General features: G+C 34.6%; 1 protein-coding gene across 2 annotated transcripts in view; it reads right to left on the reverse strand.

Annotated features, from left to right (window-relative positions):
* The window catches only part of LOC149539614 (calpain-type cysteine protease DEK1-like), a 217,610-nt gene that overhangs the window by 152,870 nt on the left and 45,178 nt on the right, over positions 1 to 19,562 (reverse strand). For both annotated transcript variants that reach the window (XR_016356273.1, XM_089800843.1), the window contains exons 3-9: positions 18,396 to 18,569; positions 18,123 to 18,258; positions 17,833 to 17,963; positions 17,566 to 17,680; positions 16,417 to 17,470; positions 16,162 to 16,272; positions 15,608 to 15,666 (exon numbers count right to left, since the gene is read on the reverse strand). Coding sequence is in view for 1 of the 2 variants with exons in the window: in XM_089800843.1 (XP_089656969.1) it covers positions 15,608 to 15,666; positions 16,162 to 16,272; positions 16,417 to 17,470; positions 17,566 to 17,680; positions 17,833 to 17,963; positions 18,123 to 18,258; positions 18,396 to 18,569 (1,780 nt within the window). In the remaining variant the exon portion in view is untranslated. The remainder of the gene's footprint in view (positions 1 to 15,607; positions 15,667 to 16,161; positions 16,273 to 16,416; positions 17,471 to 17,565; positions 17,681 to 17,832; positions 17,964 to 18,122; positions 18,259 to 18,395; positions 18,570 to 19,562) is intronic.

Here is a 19,562-nt window from a genome sequence, read left to right on the forward strand (position 1 = left end):
AAACTCGTTAGTCAATGACTGAGACTCGCAAAAGGCCAATTATCCTCTTCTCCAAAGACTCCATAGTCACAACCAACTCTCAGGCGAGCTCGTCTACCTCATCTTCCTTTTCCCTCAACATCATTACAAGTGCAACCCCACTCAAATAAAAAGTCTCTCAACGAACAAATGTAAATAGTTTTGATTCATTAATTTGATGGCTTCTCGAAGTGTATGAAACTTGTTCGAAATTTAATCTTTCGTTGGATGTATTATATGAAAGGATATTACAAGGATCCCGAAATATCCCTACAACTTGTTTGTCCTTTTGTGTAATTGTGAGGACATCATATTTTCTAATTCCTTTAATAAGAAAATTAGTTTATCCTCTGTAAGAGGATGTTGACACTTTGCACACACCTTTTATGAAAGGTGGCATTCATAGATTTGGGAGTTACACATGTAACTCGTCTCCTCATCTTTATTTAAGAGATATGTCTGTGTCATTCTCAAACACAAAACACAACACTCTCATTACTGTAAATGAGCTTCATACTCCCTATCCCTCTCTTTCTAAGGCTTTGCTTCATTCATAATGTTACAAGGGGTTTTTCTTTGCTTTTCCCCTTACAAAATCTCTCTACTCTTACTGGATTTTCCGTGCTTGCTCTTAGTTTTTCCTTGTTACAAGGGGTTCTTTGCATTTTCCCTTTCAAACACTTGTCTCCTCTTATTGGATTTTGTGTGTTTTCTCTTAGTTTATGGTTTTCTCATGATAAGAATTCTTCTTCATCTAACTCTCTTGGATTTATTGTTCCTTTCTCTATTGATATTCCTTTCACGATATCAGAACAAGTTATTGATCCTTGTTTTCAATAAAAGGTGTTAAAGGTTGTCATTTTGTGGAGCTTGCCATTTTGCAAAAACATTTGAGAAGAGGGTTGCATCTGATTTCTCTAACTCATTTGTGCTGCAAGTTTTTTATCTATTTCGTTGTTTCAATTTCTATCCTCATTGGAAGGCTTGCCATCAAAGAGTAAATTTGTGAAAAAAAATTATTTGGCTGGCTTGCCGCCAAACCTATTTCATTTCTAAGTTTCACCATCCACTTATTTGAAGGTTTAATAAATAATACTAAGCTCTTTGTGCAAATATTTTTCTTACTAGGTTATTCAATTTTCAAGTTTAATTTAAATTTTTTGTTGAACTTGCATCAAAAAAAAATCATCTTGACCTCTGTAATGCAAACACAAGGTTACCGATTTCTCTTTTGTAACAAATTTTAGTCGCAGGTTTCAAATCTACTCCAGATCTATTCTTGTGTCTTTATGTTTGCATGTTTAAAATGTTATTATAATACTAATCTAAAGATTTTTGTATGCTCTAATATTATATTTGTTTCATATTACTAATTCTTGTTTTTTTTAATTCTCTTGCAGGCTTATACTAAGTGTATCTTTTTTTGAGTCAAATATTTTTATCCTTATCTTGTGGTTGCAAGCATCTTTTTAAAAAAAATTGACAATTATCCTCATCTTTTTTTAATTGGTAAAAGACATAAAGCCCTATATATTGTATTGTGTTTTAAAACCATTTACAGCTATTTTTCCCTGTTCAGAGTGCAGGCACTGGAGGGAAAAGAACGGGAGAAAAAACCCCAGCATTAGCCTAGGACATTTAATGTTCAGTATATGTAATATTACATATGCCTTTGTTACTCATCAAAGGTTTTGAAAGGACGTACCCTGCCTTATATGATCTCTTCCCTTACATTTTTAGAAAGCTTTTGGAAGGTATTCCTTCCTTTACGAAGTTTATGATTATGCATTAAAAGGCTTCTATTTTTTAGTTATACAATCGATTACATACAAAAACCTTCATTGATACTTCATGAAAGCTTCTCACTGATCAGGTGCTTTATCTTATCGATTTGTCTTCTTAGCGTTAGCTTCCTTTTCCAGTTAATGCATACTCTTTCATGTCCATATCCCCTCCCTTATATGATCTCTTCCCTTACATTTTTTGAAAGCCTTTGGAAGGCATTCCTTCCTTTACAAAGTATATGATTATACATTAAAAGGCTTCTATTTTTGAGTTTATACAATTGATTACATACATAAACCTTCATTGATACTTCATGAAAGCTTCTGACTGATCAGGTGCTTTATCATATCAATTTGTCTTCCTAGTGTTAGCTTCCTTTTCCTGTTAATACATAAACTCTTTCATGTCCATATCCCTCATCAAACAGAGATTTTGCCTCATTGAAACACGATTCCTTCCCCCACCTTATTTGAAGATAGCTGCAAAACTTGACTTTTCTTGACCAAGATCGTTGTTAGTTGAAATCCATATTATTTATATAAGAGTAAATCATAATTTTTAAAGGCAAAATAACAAAGGAGGTTAGATAATATAGATACAAAGTCTCTAGTTGTAATAATTTAAGCTTTAGTTTATATCTTATAAGAATCTTTCATAGTTTACTGAAGTTGTTGCTGATATATAATTTGAATTATTTTTATATTAAATTTTAGGTTTTGTGCTTTAGGTTTTGTTTTAATTTGATAATTTGGAGTTCTTTTTCAGACTTATGGTTTGTGCTTCTTATATGTTTTAGAATCTCTTTATATTGAGTCTTATTTTTTATTAGATCCATTTTCATTTTATAATTTTAACTTTTTGCCTCTTCAGTTTTTAGAATTATTAGGTATTCTTCGCATTTGGTGATTTTTTGAAATGCTTTTATTCAAGGATTTAAGATACTTATTGCATCCTTTCCTTTTTTAAGATACGTATTGCATCCTTTATAAAGAAAGTAGTTGGGATATTCCCAATAAATCATTAAATTTGAGTTTTAACATTCTATTTGAATTCAAAAACCTTACTGCAATGTTGTTTGAAAAAGGTATTGAATCATTTAATAGAAATTGTCTTCCTCTAATTAAACACTTTGTAGTGGATAATAATGAGAATGTTGTGTAGCTTTAAATAAGTTACTATGTAATGGGTAGGTATATTACTAACCATTAAATCTTCATCATCTACCCCTAAGTTAGCTAAGGCATCAGCTTCTTTATTACCTTCTCTATATATGTGTTTAATTTTAGTCTCTTGAAATTTTTCCAATAAGTATAGCTTCTTCCAGTTTAGAGTTAAGAACCCAATTAGGGGTGTTTTTTTCCCTTAAAGTGTTAAGGATAATTTCAGAGTCTCCTTGAATAATTAACTTAGTTATACCTTGCTCCAACCTCGGTTTTAACCCGTCTATTAAAGCTTCTAATTCTACCAAGTTAATGGATGTCATCCCTAGGTTATAGCCCATTTAGCCACCCGAGAGCCAAACTCATTTTTTATGATACATCCTAATCCTGCAACCTTGAGATTGCCCCTCGAAGCATCACCGAAATTTAATTTTGCCCATCCAACTGGGGGAGGTTCCCATTTGCAACTAACCCTGCCTAGTATATTGGCTTTCATATAAGTCATTAGAAGATTGATTAATTTATACCAATTCTTCTACACTCTACGTCCCAATCAAAGAAGGAGCCTTCTTCTTTGAATATGTTTCTTAGGCGGTTGTTCGCGACCTCTACTATAATTACCTCCACTTTATTGAGAAGGGTTTGAGAGTCCATCTTTTCGTCTAGGAAGATGTTTTTTGTTCCTTTCTTTCCATATTTCCCAAAGAAGAATGGACGGGGAGATTTTTCATAGATCACTATAGACCTTACGAGATCTTTTTTTAGGCCAACTCTTTAAGAAATTCCAAAGATTGTTAGAAATAGCTGTTTGCTAATTAAGCTTATTACAAAGTCATTTCCAACAAAGATTTGAAAAAGGGCACTGAAACAAAAGATGTTCCTACAATTTCAGATTCGTTTCCACATAACACACATCTTGAAGACCCTTAAAAACCTATTTTCGTGAATCTATCAACTATTAGGATTCTACTTTGAAGAGCAGCCCATAGAAACACGTTAGCTTTAGGAAGACATGTTGTGTCCCAACATAAGGAGAGTTTCCATTTTTCCCCATCCTTGAGAATTAACAATTGTTGTACCCAAGGGAGACATAAGGGGTATTTTAATATATGTTTTATATACTACACATCTTTTATCCCACATTGCCCATATGAGTTGAGTGGACCCTTGAAAATAGAATAAAAGGAAGCATTTGTGGCTTCATTAGCCAAGGTTGAATATGATAAGAAATTGGTGTGTGAGTTGCAGCTCCGTTCTTGGCATTTGAGGACGTCTATCCTCTCTTGTAGCATTCTAGACGTCATTCCCTTGGGGTTTGGCCTTTGGAATTCTTTGTTATTGGCTTCATTATCAAGCAATTTAGTTGCATTTCCAGCTACAAGCAGATTTGGTGTTTTGCTCATATCTTCTTCACTACTTTTCCGACGCTTATGCCGCTTTGAGGGAATGATATTACAAATGTAGTGGACTGATTGAAGGACAAAGCACTGTAGCAAAAAGTTTGAAAGCATGAGCTGGTGTATTATGTCAATACTGTTGAAGTAATTAGTGAGTTGATAAATCTGCCATGTATTTGGTTTTATGAATTCTGAAAATAACATTTTGTTAGCAGCAGTTCATTTCCACTTTGCATATTATTGTAGTTTCTTTCTTGTTTATGTTGTATGATACCAATTCCATGCACGAAACACAACAAACAAATAAACGTTTGATTTCCGGAGTTATAAGGGGTTTAAAACATTAAACGGAGAAATAAGAGGTTGAATGCAAATTGTTTGACATAATTCCTTTCAGCAATTTGGTTTAGTTCTTTGGGACATCCAGGGGTGCCCATTACATAGCCTTAATTAGCCATTTCCCTTTCCAACTTTACATTTTTTTGTCTAATTTTTCTGATATCAAGGTCTGCATTTTAGTCTATCTAGGTCATTTTTTCCAATTGAATCCCAAGATGCTTGCAAAGGAATGCTCCTTTTTTGAATCCCTTAGTATTGCATGTATCCCTTTCTATATCTAGGTGAGTATTAAGGGAAAAGATCTCTAATTTGTCTACATTAAGTATTTGACTGGAGGCCTCCATATAAGTTTTAATAATTTTCTTAAACTGATTGGCTTCCTCCTTTATACTTTCTCCTAGAAAAATTGTATCATCCACAAATTGTTGATCTATTATCCTAGCCACATCATTTATCACTTTGATGCCTTTAATTGTTCCTTCTATCTGAGCCTTCTTTATGGCTCTCCCAAAGGCTTCAACCATGATAATCAAGAGACAAGGCAATATAGGGTTGCCTTGTCATATACCTCTTGCTATATTGATAAAACCTTTTGTTGTACAATTGATAAGCAGGGAGATTTTGGATTTGAAATACGATTGAAGATTAGGTTAATCCATTGACAAGACAAACCAAATGCCCCCATTGTTTTACAGATAAATCTCCAATCCATTGTCATAAGCTTTGTGGATATCTAATTCCATTAACATACATACTTCTTTGTTAACTTGAACTGAGTGAATTGTTTCATGAATGATGATTATCCCGTCGTAAATAGACCTACTAGGAGCAAAACCAGTTTGTTCTCCTGAGATTAATTACTTTAGTATTTTTTGTCTGTTTGCCAGAGCTTTTGACAATATTTTGTCGATTGTGTTGCAAAGAGCTATCGGCCTAAAATCCTCCGAAACTTTATGGTTGGGTTTCTTAGGTGTGAGGGCTATGAATGTATTATTAATCTATGATAGTAACAAGTCTGAATTCCTGGTAACTTCTAAAGCTTCCCATAGGTCATTACCTCATATGAGGCCTGGAAATGATTGGGTCCTAGGGATTTATCTAGATTGAGAGAAAAGAGAGCTACTTTAATTTCTTCTAAGGTGAATTTTTAATCTAAATATTTATTATTTTCAGTAGAGAGTACTTTAGGGATATTTTTTAACATTTTATTTTAAGTTGCATAATAAGAGTATTCATAATTATTTCGTATATCAAAAAAATATTTGACAAAGGTTTCTAGTATTTGAATAGGGTTTTCTACCTCCTGACCCATGGTATCTTTTATTTTAGTAATTCTATTAATATTTTATTTATTAATCGTACTGTTGTGCAAAAAATTGTGTTTCTATCTCCTTTTGTTATCCATGTTTCTCTCGACTTTTGCTCCCAATATATTTCTTTTTTGGCCAAAATTGTTCCTTGTTTTATTAGTAGTTCTTTTTCTTTTATAAATTTCAAAATTTATCATTGTTCACATTGTTTTTAATTACTTCTTCATTAAGTTTCTCAATTTCTTCTTCATTATCTAGTTTTTCTTTAAATATATTTTTGAAGTGTTCATTATTCCATTTAATTATTTTTCCTTTTAAGGCTTTCAATTTTGCCAAGAAACAAAAGATTTTAGATCCTTCAAAATCCTCTTCTAGCCACAAGCTTTTGATGTGTTGCAAGAAGTCATCATTTAGAAACCACATCTTTTCAAATTTAAAGGGGTTCCTAGTTGGTTTTTGTTGCTCTCTTATTTCCAATTGACAGGGAAATGCTCTGAACCAGTGTAGGGAAGAATAGATGTTAAGAAAGAGAAATTAAAAGAACTAAAATCACCTTTATAAATGAATCTATCAAGCCTTTCTACAATTTGACAGAAGCCTTTCCTCCTGTCATTCCATGTGAAAACCCCATTTGATGTTAGAATATCAGTGAAGGAATTTCTAACAAGCCATTCTCTAAAATTAGACATGACATGCGTTACTGTTCGTGAACCACCTTTGTTTTCTACAAGGCTTATAATTGCGTAAAGTCTCCCCCAAAGATAAAGTTTTATGTAGGAAGAGTATCCAAATAATTGTCTATTTCTGTTGATATTGCCTTCTTATCTATAGTAGGAGTTGGTCCATAAACATTTATTATAGTAAATTGAATACCGCTTCTGAAGCTTTGAACTTTGCCACCCATCCAGTTTTTATTTGTTGTTTGAAGGGTGAATTCTACCTTTCTTGGATCCCAAAAAAATCATAATCCTGTAGATTCCACCACTTCATTTTTCCAATAGCGTAGTTTGTTTTTTAGTTTTTCTCCTCCTTTGTTAAGCTTTGTTTCTTGTAGTGGTATTATCTCTAATTCAAATAATGTTAGGTTGCACTTTCAAAAGTGCTTTTAGTTTGGGGCATTTAGGCCCCTTACATTCCACGTAGTGAGCCTCATGGCTTTGTGGTAAGGCTCTTCCCCTTCCCCACATTAAGGATGTCATTTATCATTTTTTGATTTTCAGCTCTACTTATTGTTTTTCTCAGTTCAGCAAGGCTTTTCCTGCCCCTTTTATTACTTATTTTGCCACATTTTGGTTTTTCTAGGCCATCCATGTTATTTATATTGCTTAGTTTACTCAAATTGTTTTGTGCAATATGCACACTATTTGCTATTGTGCTATCTTCTTTATCCTCTTCTTCTTTTGTCATTCTTGCATTATTAGATAACTAATCCAACTGTCTAGATTTCCTTCTGCAATAAGACCTATCTCCATAGTCTCTGCTTGGTTTTCCTTTTCATCATCCTCCATTTCATCTTGCATCCAATATGTTGGAATCTGTACACCAAATTCTTCTGAATCTTGCATTGCATCTTCCTTAAGCTGGCCTATTTCCTCATTGTTTAATGATCCATATTCGCTAATTATATTTTCTATTTCTATGGAGATGTTAATTGCTTTTTGTCCATCTTGCTCTTTCTTTTCTAGAGGTGATGGTTTTGATATGTCATCAAAAATATTCTTCCCATTAGTTGGAGTTTGCCAGAATTTGTAGGATTTTTGTTTAGTCTCCTTCGATCTCTTCCTCCTAATGTTGAGTTCTCTTGTTTCCACTTATGATTCTTCGATCCAATCATCTTGAGATTCTATTTTTTCTTTGAGATTATTTATTAAGTCATCATCCATGTTCATTTTTCTTGTCTTTTCCATCTTATTTGCTTCAGGATTTGTCTTTTCTTCCTAATTTCTATTTTGTTTTGTCTCTATGCCTTCTTTAGAACTGTCGATCATTACCTACTTTGCAGATTTCTTGATTTCTTCTCTTCTTTCTAAGCATTCTGGACAAATTTATGTATCCTCAATTAATTTTGCTTGTGAAGATGATGAGAGTTCATTTATTGAAGTGTTTGCTCTTGACGTTGATGCCCTTTTGTTGATAAAGAGATGGTACTTTCTCTGATCTTATTATTGTTTTGTTGATCTTTATTTTTAAGGCTACCATCAAGATTGGTTATATGATTTTTGTGTGCTTTGTCCCAAAGGATTAATTGATCACTTAAATCGCTTTGAATTAGTAACAAGTCATGGGTTAAATTTTATATATCTTTAAATTTTCTCCAATATCTTCTATTGAAAGATTTAGTTTCTTACTATTGCAATCTATTTATGTTTTCCTCCACCTCTATATTTTCCACCATTCTAGATTTTTTTTTAATGACTAAATTGCCTGGGTTTTAAGACTATTCCTTGTCTTCTTGGCATGCTTCATCCTAAGATGGTTGTTTAATGCAACAGCACAGGGTATTACAAGTATGTCCACCTTCCTCTTCTAGTTCCCCCTCCTCTATTACCACCTCTAGCAGGCAGATTTTGCTTCCTAAATTTAACCTTGGAGTGATTGCGTTGTGTACATTTACTTTCTCTATCAGATATAAGACCTCCTGTTTTCCCCAACTGGAGTGAAATAGTAGAGGAAGGAGAAGATCACAAGATGTGATTGGATGGTAGATAAACTAAAGTGGCAATTCATTCCCATTGATTATGAGCTTGATCTGCAAAATAGAATGCAAGGGTTGAACTAGGCAGAAAATCAGTTCAGAAATATACAAAAGAGTTCTCCTGAGTCCTCAACAAAACGGGCCATGCAGAAGCTCAAAAGGAAAAGTTGTTCGTTGCCTTAATGGGTTGAGGCAAAGTATTCAGGAGGAGTTGAGTCTGCGATGAATGAACAGTATTGAAGAGGGACACTAGTTTGCCCCAAGAGTAGAAGAGAAGATGATTGTAAATGCATTTCCACAATCCATAGAACTAATCCTGTGCTTTTGGATTTTTAAGTTCTTCTGGATTTAGATTGTGTGAGTATTTTTTATGCCAGAAAATACTCACACAATCTAAATCCAGAAGCACAGGATTAGAAGAGAAGATGAACAAGAAGTTTGAGAGCGAGCAAAGCAAAAGAGGTCATGGTGGAAGATTTGGTGGACGGTCTTATGGAAGCCGAAATGAAGATTAGAAGAAGGATGAGGCTAGTAGTAGCAATTAGAATCAGAGGACAAGCAATTTTAATTGTTTCCATCATGAAAATAATAGATGTCAGAGAGGAAGAGGGCAAGGATCAAGAAGAGGAGGCTTCCAAGGAACATGTTTCCACTATGGACAAGGTTTTAGAGCATTTGAATGTCCTCAACGCCAAGAAAGGACAGATGCAAGAACTGAAGGCCAGCCGAAAGTTGCACATGTCGATGAAGATGTCAAATCATCACATTTTCAAGATACTAAAAGAGAAGTCCTAATTAATAGAAGAGTCCTACTGGGTGGTGAGAATGAACCAGATCAAAGGAGAAGCTTGTTTCACACTAGGTACAAGTACGAAGTTAAGTGTTGTAATGTGATTATCGATGGTGGAAGCACTGACAACTTCGTTTCAAAAGAGACGGTCACAAAATTGAAGCTTAAGAGATAGAAACACCCATGTCCATACCGCATTGCTTGGATGCAAGATGACCACAAGGTCATGGTCAATAATCAGTGCCTAGTGAAGTTCAAGATTTGGGGCTACCGTGATGCAATACTATGTGACATCACACCTATGGATGCATATAATATTTTGTTGGGTAGGTCGTGGTAGTTTGACAAGCGTGTCTTTCAAGATGGTCATACGAATACCTATTCACTAACAATGGTATGGTGTGAAACATAAGCTAAAACTATTAATGGACATGGAAGAAAAGGTATGTAGTACTACTAGAATACGTTCTGTTGATGCAAGAAAGTTCCTAAAAGGTATGAGGCATTAGAACATGTGTTTTGCTATAATTCCAAAAGAGGGTAAAGAAGTAGATGTACCTACAGAAGTTACAAATATGTTGGATGAATTTCAAGATATTGTATTCGATAATGTGCCTAATAGATTACCACTAGTAAGGAAGATCAGTCGTCAGATGGACGTGATTTCACGAGAAAATTTTCCAGATAAGACAGTGCACAGAATGACACCTGCAAAAAATGAAGAGTTGAACAAACAAATACAGGAGTTGTTACAAAAAGGGGTGATTCACGAGAGTTTGAGTCCATGAGTTGTACCAACAATATTAGCACCAAAAAAGAATGGAGAATGGAGGATGTGTACAAATTCCACAGCTATCAATAAGATCACAATAAACTACAAAATTTCTTGACCACAAATGGATGATATTATGAACTACTTGAGTGAAGCTTTCTATTTCACAAAGATAGTCTGAAGAGTGGATATCATCAAATTCGAATCAAAGAAGGAGATGAATGGAAGACTCCCTTCAAGACAAAGGAAGGGTTGTTTGAATGGTTAGTCATGCCTTTTGCGCTAACCAATGCACAAAGCACTTTCATATAGCTCATCAATGAGGTACTGAAAGAATTTCTGGGTATGTTTGTCATTTTCACCTAGATGATATATCGATCTTCAATTAGAAATTGGAGGAGCATATAATGCCTATTTCTAGTGTGTTTCAGAAGTTAGGGAAGAAAAGTTGGTGATTAATTTGAACAAATGCAGTCTTGTGAAAGAATTAGTATATCTAGGATTTGTATTTTCAGCAGAAGGTCTAAAAATGGACCCAGAGAAAGTGAAAGTTATCCTCGAATGGCCTAGTCTAAGGAGTGCTACCGAGGTATGATCTTTTCATGGATTGGCTAGCTTTTACAGAAAGTTTATCAATAGTTTTAGCAGTATTTATGGACCCTTGACTAAAACAATGAGTGGATCAGAAAGAGTTTAAGTGGACTACTGGAGCAAATAAGAGTTTTAATTTTTTGAAACAGAAAGTTACAAAACAACTTGTTTTAGCACTTCTAGATTTTAATAATATGTTTCAAGTAGATTGTGATGCTAGTCGTACTACAATAGAAGTTATTTTGACCAAGAAGGTAGACCTGTTTCATATTTCAGTGAGAAGTTGAATGATGCCAAAAGGAAATATTTTGTTTATGATCAAAAATTTTATGCTATGGTTCAAGCATTGAAGAAGTAGAGACACTATCTTCTTCCTAAGGAGCTTGTTTTGTATACTGCAAATCAAGCTTTGTAATATTTAAATAGTCAAGGAAAATTGAATCAAAGGCATTTGAAAAGGGTTGAGTTTTGCAAAGTTACACATTTGTTTTGAAACACATGAGTAAGAAGTCTAATAGGGTTGCAAATATCCTTAGTAGGAGGCAACTTTTACTAACAAAGATGTAGATTAAAGTAGTTGGGTTCAAGGATCTCAAGAGTTTGTATCCAAAGGATCCTAATTTTGGTGAAGCTTGAAAACCTTGTAAGTACAAAATATGTTACACTTGACAAGATAAAATGGTTGGATTTCCTCATCCAAGATGGTGTGCTATTCAAAGGAAGTCAAATGTGTATTCCAAAGAGTTCTATTAGGGAGAATCTCATCAAGGAGAAGCATAGTGGAGGATTGGCCTAGACATTTTGGTAGAGATGAAACTATTGCTCTAGTTAGTGAGAACTACTACTGACCATAATTGCAGCAAGATGTTAAGAAGTTTGTACAGAGTTGAAGAGTATGTCAAATGGTAAAATTTAAATGCTTCAAAGTTACTAGAGAACTTTAAATGCTACAAAGTTACAATTAAGGAGGATGTCCAGAAGTGATACCTAAGTTCGTTGAGGTACATGTTTACAATAATTCAAAGCCAATACTAAATGAAGAAATGTTTGAGAATTTTAGAAATTTTGTCCAAAAGAGTGTCAAACAAGAAGTTGAGTTAGGTAAATATGCATTCAAAATTTGTTACTACCCAATTGGTACAGAATTTATAATGCTTTCCATTCCGAAATATCATGCAAAATGTGTAAATCTCCAATTACACAAGTAACAAAAATGGTTCCACAAGCACCAGTAAAGATAAAAGTTGAAGAAATTTTTTATGTTGAAGATCAATTGCAAGTAGCTATTCTGGTACTATAGTGTAAAGAAATTGAAAGAGTTGAGAAGCAAATTGTTGAAGAATAACATAAGAAAGAGATTGAAGAATCACGAGCTGAATTGTCCAATGTACAAATGGTTGATCACGCCTAGACACTATCAGTTGACGGAACCAAGTCGAAGTATTGAAGTGGAGCAAGCATGGAATTGGTTAGCCCACATGGAGAAACTTATTTGGCAGCACATAGAATACAATTCCCATCTACAAATAATGTTGCTAAGTATGACTCATTAGTTATTGGTTTGCTTCTAGCTATCCAAAAAAGTGCCAAGTTCCTACATGTACATGGAGATACAAATATATTGGTTGGGAAAGTTTGAAAACAATATACATGTCATGATAAAAGGTTGGGTCGCTACTGCAACAAAATATGGGACTTAATAGAGAGCTTTGCCACTTTCAACACTAAAAGAATATATCAAGAAACAATCCCATAGTAAATTCAATGCCTCTAGTGGTTCACTCCTTCAAGATTGAGGTATATGGTGGCATTGAAACAAATACAAATTGAGTTTGAGATCCATTGCTGTCATTTTCAAAAGGATTGTTTAGCGAGGTAATGATATAGGTTGTGGTGTATTCGAGTGCAAGTAGGGACAAGAACTTTATCTTTATGTGGGATTTAGATGCCTTGATGAATTTGATACTTTCTAACATGATTTGAATATAATAAATGTTGTGAGGGTCCTTTGCTCTAACTTACTGACTTTGGGCTTTTGAGTGACTTAGATCAACCTAGCGCTTAATGCATGGAAACTGAGTTAAATAGTGGGAGGTTTGTTGTGTACAAAGAGGTGGAGCAAAGCAGATTTGATGTTTTTTTGTGAATGTGTCGACAATTCCAGAGATCACCAAATCCAAAGACTATTTAAGTTCAAGGAAGGGGAAACATTAGAAGCACTAGGCATTGAATATCGGAGCGCGCAAATGAGGTGGCCTTCATATTCATTATGAGTCATATATGAGCTATATTATTCCTACATGGATCAAATTTTGGGCATGCAGACATTGGGGGACATCTTTTCTCATCATTGGGTGTCAAGCATCAATAAGGATGGTATTCAGAAAGGGTGACGATGATATTTTTGAAGATGGATGACAATGCTTGCTCAATGATGGTTCATTATTGATGATTGTTGCCATTATTTTTTAGCTTTAATATATAATATATATCATGACATTCATTGTCAAAAAATAATAATTTTATGGTGCTTTTGTTTATTAATGCACATTCCTATGCGTGAAAATCTAAACTTAATTGCTATATATACACAGGCACAAATACATACGTATATATATAATAGTGCAAATATGTAAGCATTTCTTGTTTTTATATGATTTTATTTCTTATCCTTGGATGTTTTTGTATGGACGAACTCAAAACCAAAAAAATTATTCTCCAATCCAGTTATCCAAACAATGAACCTAGACCCAAACCAATACCAAGCCTAGTAACTTTAGGGAATTACTAATCATAAACAAAGCTATATCATGTTTTTCAGAGAAACTGGCCTTTGTCTTAGTTACATAGCACAATAATTGACCTTATGAAATTTTATAATGCATTTCACTCCACTAGAAATGTCAGCAAACCATTTAGCTATGCAAGTAATCAGCGACTAGCTGTTTTACTTTATGAAAATTGAATCACAAGACATATATATGAAGTTTCAACCACATAACCCATTAAATCATGTTCAATATGGACTAGAGTTCCCAAAATTGTCGTTAGTTGGGCGAGTTGGCGAGCTGGGTCAACCTAGCTGAGTTATGTCATCTTGGCAACTTGGCTTGCCAAGTTTTGGGGCATGACTCACCGAACTCGCTGAGTTGAAGCATGTAGATCTCAGTTGGGTCTGAGCATACACTTGCAAGTTTACTCTGCAATACAACACTTGGCTCAAGGGGCAGAAGGATTTATACAATTATAACATTTAAGTTATATTTATTTCCTTTCTCATATTTTAAGTTATATTTGTATAAATACTGTCAAGATGTCTAAGCATACACTTGCAAGTTTAATCTGCAATTCAAAACTTTGCTCAAAGGCCATAAGGATTTATACAATTATAACATTTAAGTTACATTTATTTCCTTTCTTATATTTTAAGTTATATTTGTATAAATACTATCAAGATGTTTGAGATAGATTTCAACTTCATAAGAGTTGAGATGCAAAATCTAGATTTTAGAGTTTTCCAAAATATTCCAGACTTAGCCAAATTCCAAGATTCAACACGCCTTTAGCACTCTAACTAGCATTCTAACCCCCCATATCGTATCCTCAATTTCTAAGGTCAACTAAAACTAAAGCTAGAACAAGAATTTTCTAAAGGTTTTAAGTTTTTGACTCATTTCATCCAAAATCCCTTTGGTTTCAATTTCATATTCCTGACAAACTTAGCTACAATTTATATTTTATGTATATGATGGATTTATTATTTATGTTCCTTGTTCATGTATGTGATGACAAATTAGCTTCTATTTGATGGTGTTATTGCTAGAAAAATATTCAACACTCCCCTCGGGCTTTGTGGCAAGGGCTTAACCGCCTCCTATGTACTATAAGTTGAGTGGTTGTATCGGATATGATAGATTGGTCTTTTGGTGGAATGGCAACCCCACTCTAACAAGTGGTATCAGAGTTTGGTCACAGATCTGAATCCTCAAACCTTCAGGTAATGTTGAGGGGGAGATTGCCCTCGGGATTCATGGCAAGGACTTAACCGCCTCCTGTGTACTATAAGTTGAGTGGTTGTATCGAGCATTGACAGATCAATCCTTTGGTGCAATGGCAATCCCACTCTAACAATTATAGTGTCTTTAAGTTTTAATCAATAAAGGATGCATGAAACAAGTTTTAAATCATTAAAACTCTCTAAATTTCAATGGTTTTGTCATTTTGCAAAGTCATAGCTGAATCAAGAGTCGAGTTGGCTTTACCGAGTCTGAACCGAGTCCGAGTTCAAGCACTATGATAGGGACACATTCGTAGCAAGTGTCTATTCAAGGGTGTCTTGAATTTTCGATAGATTATTTTTTACACATTCGTAGCAAGGGTCTATTCAAGGTTGTCTTGAATCTTTGGTAGATTAACTTTTACACATATACAAGCTTGAATTTTGTAAAATCACACTTTTTTGCAAATATAGACAATGTTTGCAAAATCACATTTTGAATTTTTGCATATAAAGAATTTTCAACCTATTTAAATGATCTTGTTATAAACAAAAGCTTATCAAAAATGTATAATTGATAGTGTTTTTCTTAAAAAATCTTCATATGCACAATATCAGAACGTGACCTATATCAATAGTGGATAATGCCAAATAAAATTTAACTACAAGAACCACAATAAAGCATGCAAAAAATGCCATAATAAGCCATTAGAGAGATGCTTCATAAATATTAGAAAAAAAATAGTAACATACCTTAAGACAGACAGAATCAAACCCGCACACGTGGTCACGAGCCATGCAATGAAACAATACTGAGAGAACAAACAAACATGTTAAAGAGCTACGATTAAACTATGGTGATACTGCCATGTCTAGATAAAAGCCATTTCTGTCAGATTAATTTGTTCCAATGCCCCAACACTTGTTCCACTCCAAGAGACATAAAACATATTTCATTTCTGCATAATATTGTCCTAACTATATATACAAAATTTTCCAGGGAACTCCCACTCAGAGTATAACAATATCAGACGTTATAATAGACAGAAGCTTGATCTCAACATTTCAGAGTTCTCAACTAAAAAAATCCCAAAAGATATTAACTTCTGATATGCTACAAAAACCAAAAATATTCCTACAGACGATTATAATACCTGCTGATTTAAAATTACAAAGGTCACAGAAAGGAGTAATGCTTGTATTTCTAAGTGTGAAACAAAAGCAATCCATATAAGGCCGTCATTTAATGTTCACAAGGATTTGGATGCGTAACATAGGGCATAACTAAAACAGTTAATATCCTATACCTTTCTGGGTTTAGAAGTCATTTCCATTTCTTCTACTTGTAGTGAGCGAATGAAAGCCATTATGGAACAAAAAACAGGAGGGAAAAGCAATGCTGCCAAGCCAAATTCGAACTGCATAACAAGGACAATTTCAAATTCATTATACAATGATATGCAAACATATAATATGTCATCAAGATAAGATTCTCTTGATATCAGAAAAACAATCCCAAAATATGTATCATGGTATTTTAAGCAGCAAATCTCAATCCTTGCCTGCTGGTGAGTTCTATTTATCACATTTAGACACTTTGGATGTAGTATACCAATGGCTACAGTTTCTGCAATAAAAAAAGCAGTGACAAGTGCCCAAGCTTTCTCTGCACTGCCCACTAACGCTTGCAGCAAAAATCGTATAGCTTGTATCCAGTCTTCAAATCCGTGTTGTCGTAGTTCTTCTGACCATGAGACCTGATTCAATACAGCATTTTCCATTTGATTTAATTCGATACCTGCACCTTCTGTGTTATCTCTATGATCCCTATCTGCATCCAAACTGCTTCTCTGCAGTAATGCCAGTATTCTCGGATCAAGACCCTTCTCCTTCAGCATCACGGCAAAATTTGGATCCAGCCCTTTGTCTTGCAGCAGACAGATTAACTCCTGATCTCTTTGGCTAGCTTTTAGTTTTAGAATTGAACTAATCATTGGCTCATTAAATCTTTCCTGAAAAAGCATTGCTAAATCAAAGTCCAAGATTTGCTGGTTTACTGAGCTTCCACCCAATGTACTTGAGTCAGATCCTTGACTATCTATTTGATTACTTGGACCAACTGATTCATGCTTGTTATGATCTAAAGAAGTCATCTCTGGCTGCTGGTCTGCTAAAGCCAATCCAAAATTAAATTCCTGACCAGTAGAACAGGCAATAGCATTTTTCAAAGCCAAACTTAGTCTTCCAGTGTCCAAGATTTTAGCACCATTTTCACCCTTTTGATCATCTTCAGCTCCATGATGGACCACGTTATTCCTGGTTGTTACACTACCACCTTGATTCTGCACCTTATTTCTACAAAAAGTGTCACCAGTAATTCCAATTTGAGCAGCTTCAACACCGCTGCTGTGCTTTGCACTCGATTCATAGCCTTCTGAGAAACTTGACGAACTACAAGCATCTTTCCGTCTAAATCCCTCCCTCAGGCGAATCACAGTGCTCTCAAGAGCATCTCTCCTTGCAGCCAATGGGCTCACAACTGCAAAAAGGCGCGTGATAACAGCCCCTGACAATGCTGAAGCCACCACTGCATAACTTATACAATGGCCAAGATACCTGAAGCATAACAGTTGGAGCAACAAAAATAATAATAAGGTTCAAAATTGTATGCAAAGTATAAATCAACCTCAACTGAGAAGCTTGAAAAATACCAATAATGCACTCCAAAGCATATGAAGAAACATCTGTATGTGCCAGCTATAAACAATGCAATCAATCGACTTTTGAGAAGCTCAAAACCAAACAGGCATGCTCCCACATATACATCTGTAAAGCAATGAAGTGTATCATGTATCAATTCTTTTAAATTACGAGTAAAATAGCGCATCATAACTTATTATACCTACCAGTTCCCTCATAAAATTCCGTACAAACAACAATAAAATTGTTTCCAACCCAATAAGTTAAACTCCTCTTACCCAGAATAATAACAGTAATGGATGTCACTCCCCCCAGCCAGTGTGCCTCCTTTGCGGTCATGCCATATAAAATGGAGTACACAAGGAGTACGAACAAAGACCCACTATATAGACACCCACTATGAAATATCCTATAAATGAACATGTCACATTAGAAGTCTGTACACAAAAAGCACAACCCAAACCACCATGAAAGAATGAATATTGCTTAACACATCAATTTATGTCATATTCAACACTCAAAACTGTCTCCAATATATTGACTGTAGATCATACTGTGATGTTCTTGCCTGTTTGGTTTTCGTATTGAAGAATTATTAAGGTCTGGAGGTTCTGGTAGACAGGCAAGTGGACCAACTTTGATACCATCAGCATAGGCAAACTTATATGACCTCCGCACATACTCATCTACGTCTAGGCCTGCTCCTGTAAGTGAAAATTAAAGATAAACTAGCATATTGCAAACATTTCCTTTAACAACTCAATTATGGGGAAATAATAATAAAATAAAAACATCCATGGTATATGTTAATAGCATGAACCATTTTGATGTAAAATCTTACCATGAAAAACCATTTTACATATAAAAAGCATGTTAATTGCAAGAGCTTGTGCTGAAACACCAAAGAAGAAACCAGATGCTGAATATGCATTCTTGCCTGCTGTAATATAAACAGCTGACAGTTCATATGCACAAAGTAATGCAACCGACAAATATAGAAGAACTTCAACAGCTCCTGCAATAGTGAAAAACCAAACCATTTACAATTTTTAGCACTCCATTGGACATTCTCCAAATTATTATGCAAATTAATTTCTTTCAGACGTTACAAAATGGATCAATAGGAGAGTTTAATAGAACATGCATTGGTATTCTAAATACATCCACCTAAAAGACACCAAAGAATATCAATCATGAGCTGACTATATTGATAGAAGCTAGACAGGCATTTCCAAAAGCGTATCTCTTGACATTTTCTAAATGTATTCAAAATATTCTACAACTTTAGAAAGTTATTTACTTCATAGATTAACTACACAGCTGTATTTATATTTCTAAAATTGTATGAGAACAGCTTCTTTCAATAGATTTATATGTAATTTCCTAAAATACATTGGTTTTTTCCAATAAATTGATTTTCACTTGAGGAAATCTTTAACAATCATCAAAAACATAAATGAGAAACAAAGCAAAAAATTATCTTATATTAGCATATTGAGTACATGGCTATTTTCTAAAATAAGAGCTTCGCTGCAGTTCATTTCCTGCCCAGTTTGTTGTTCTGTGAACAACTTGTGTACCATTGTTTCCTGCTTGCAATGGCGTAAAGGACAAGGGATGCAAATAATACCCGAGGGTTTCAAAGATTCAACGAAGCCAGAAGAACATCGACAAATGGGAAAACATTTCCTGATACATCCCACAGTTTGATGGGAGGCTAACTCCGTCCCACTCAGAGCAGAGAAAGCTGCCAAAGCGTTCAAGCCAGACACCTTCGCTTGGAATTGGGTCCAGACAATGGCCAGAAATGAGAAAGGAAGGAATGGTGGGTTTAGGCAAAGGCCAGCTAATAGTAAAGCTTTTGTCATCTGCATGAAGATTCTGACAGAACAATGCATAGTTTAGGGGATCTGGCTGTTTACATCAAATGAGGTGGTTGAGGCTGCTCAGGCAACAAAATTATGGAATGGTGGACAAACAGCTTTGATGGTAGGGTAAGTATCAGACC

The sequence above is a fragment of the Cupressus sempervirens genome, chromosome 9 (assembly GCF_028749045.1).
Source record: "Cupressus sempervirens isolate cs-2001-9-10 chromosome 9, ASM2874904v1, whole genome shotgun sequence".
NCBI lineage: Eukaryota > Viridiplantae > Streptophyta > Pinopsida > Cupressales > Cupressaceae > Cupressus > Cupressus sempervirens.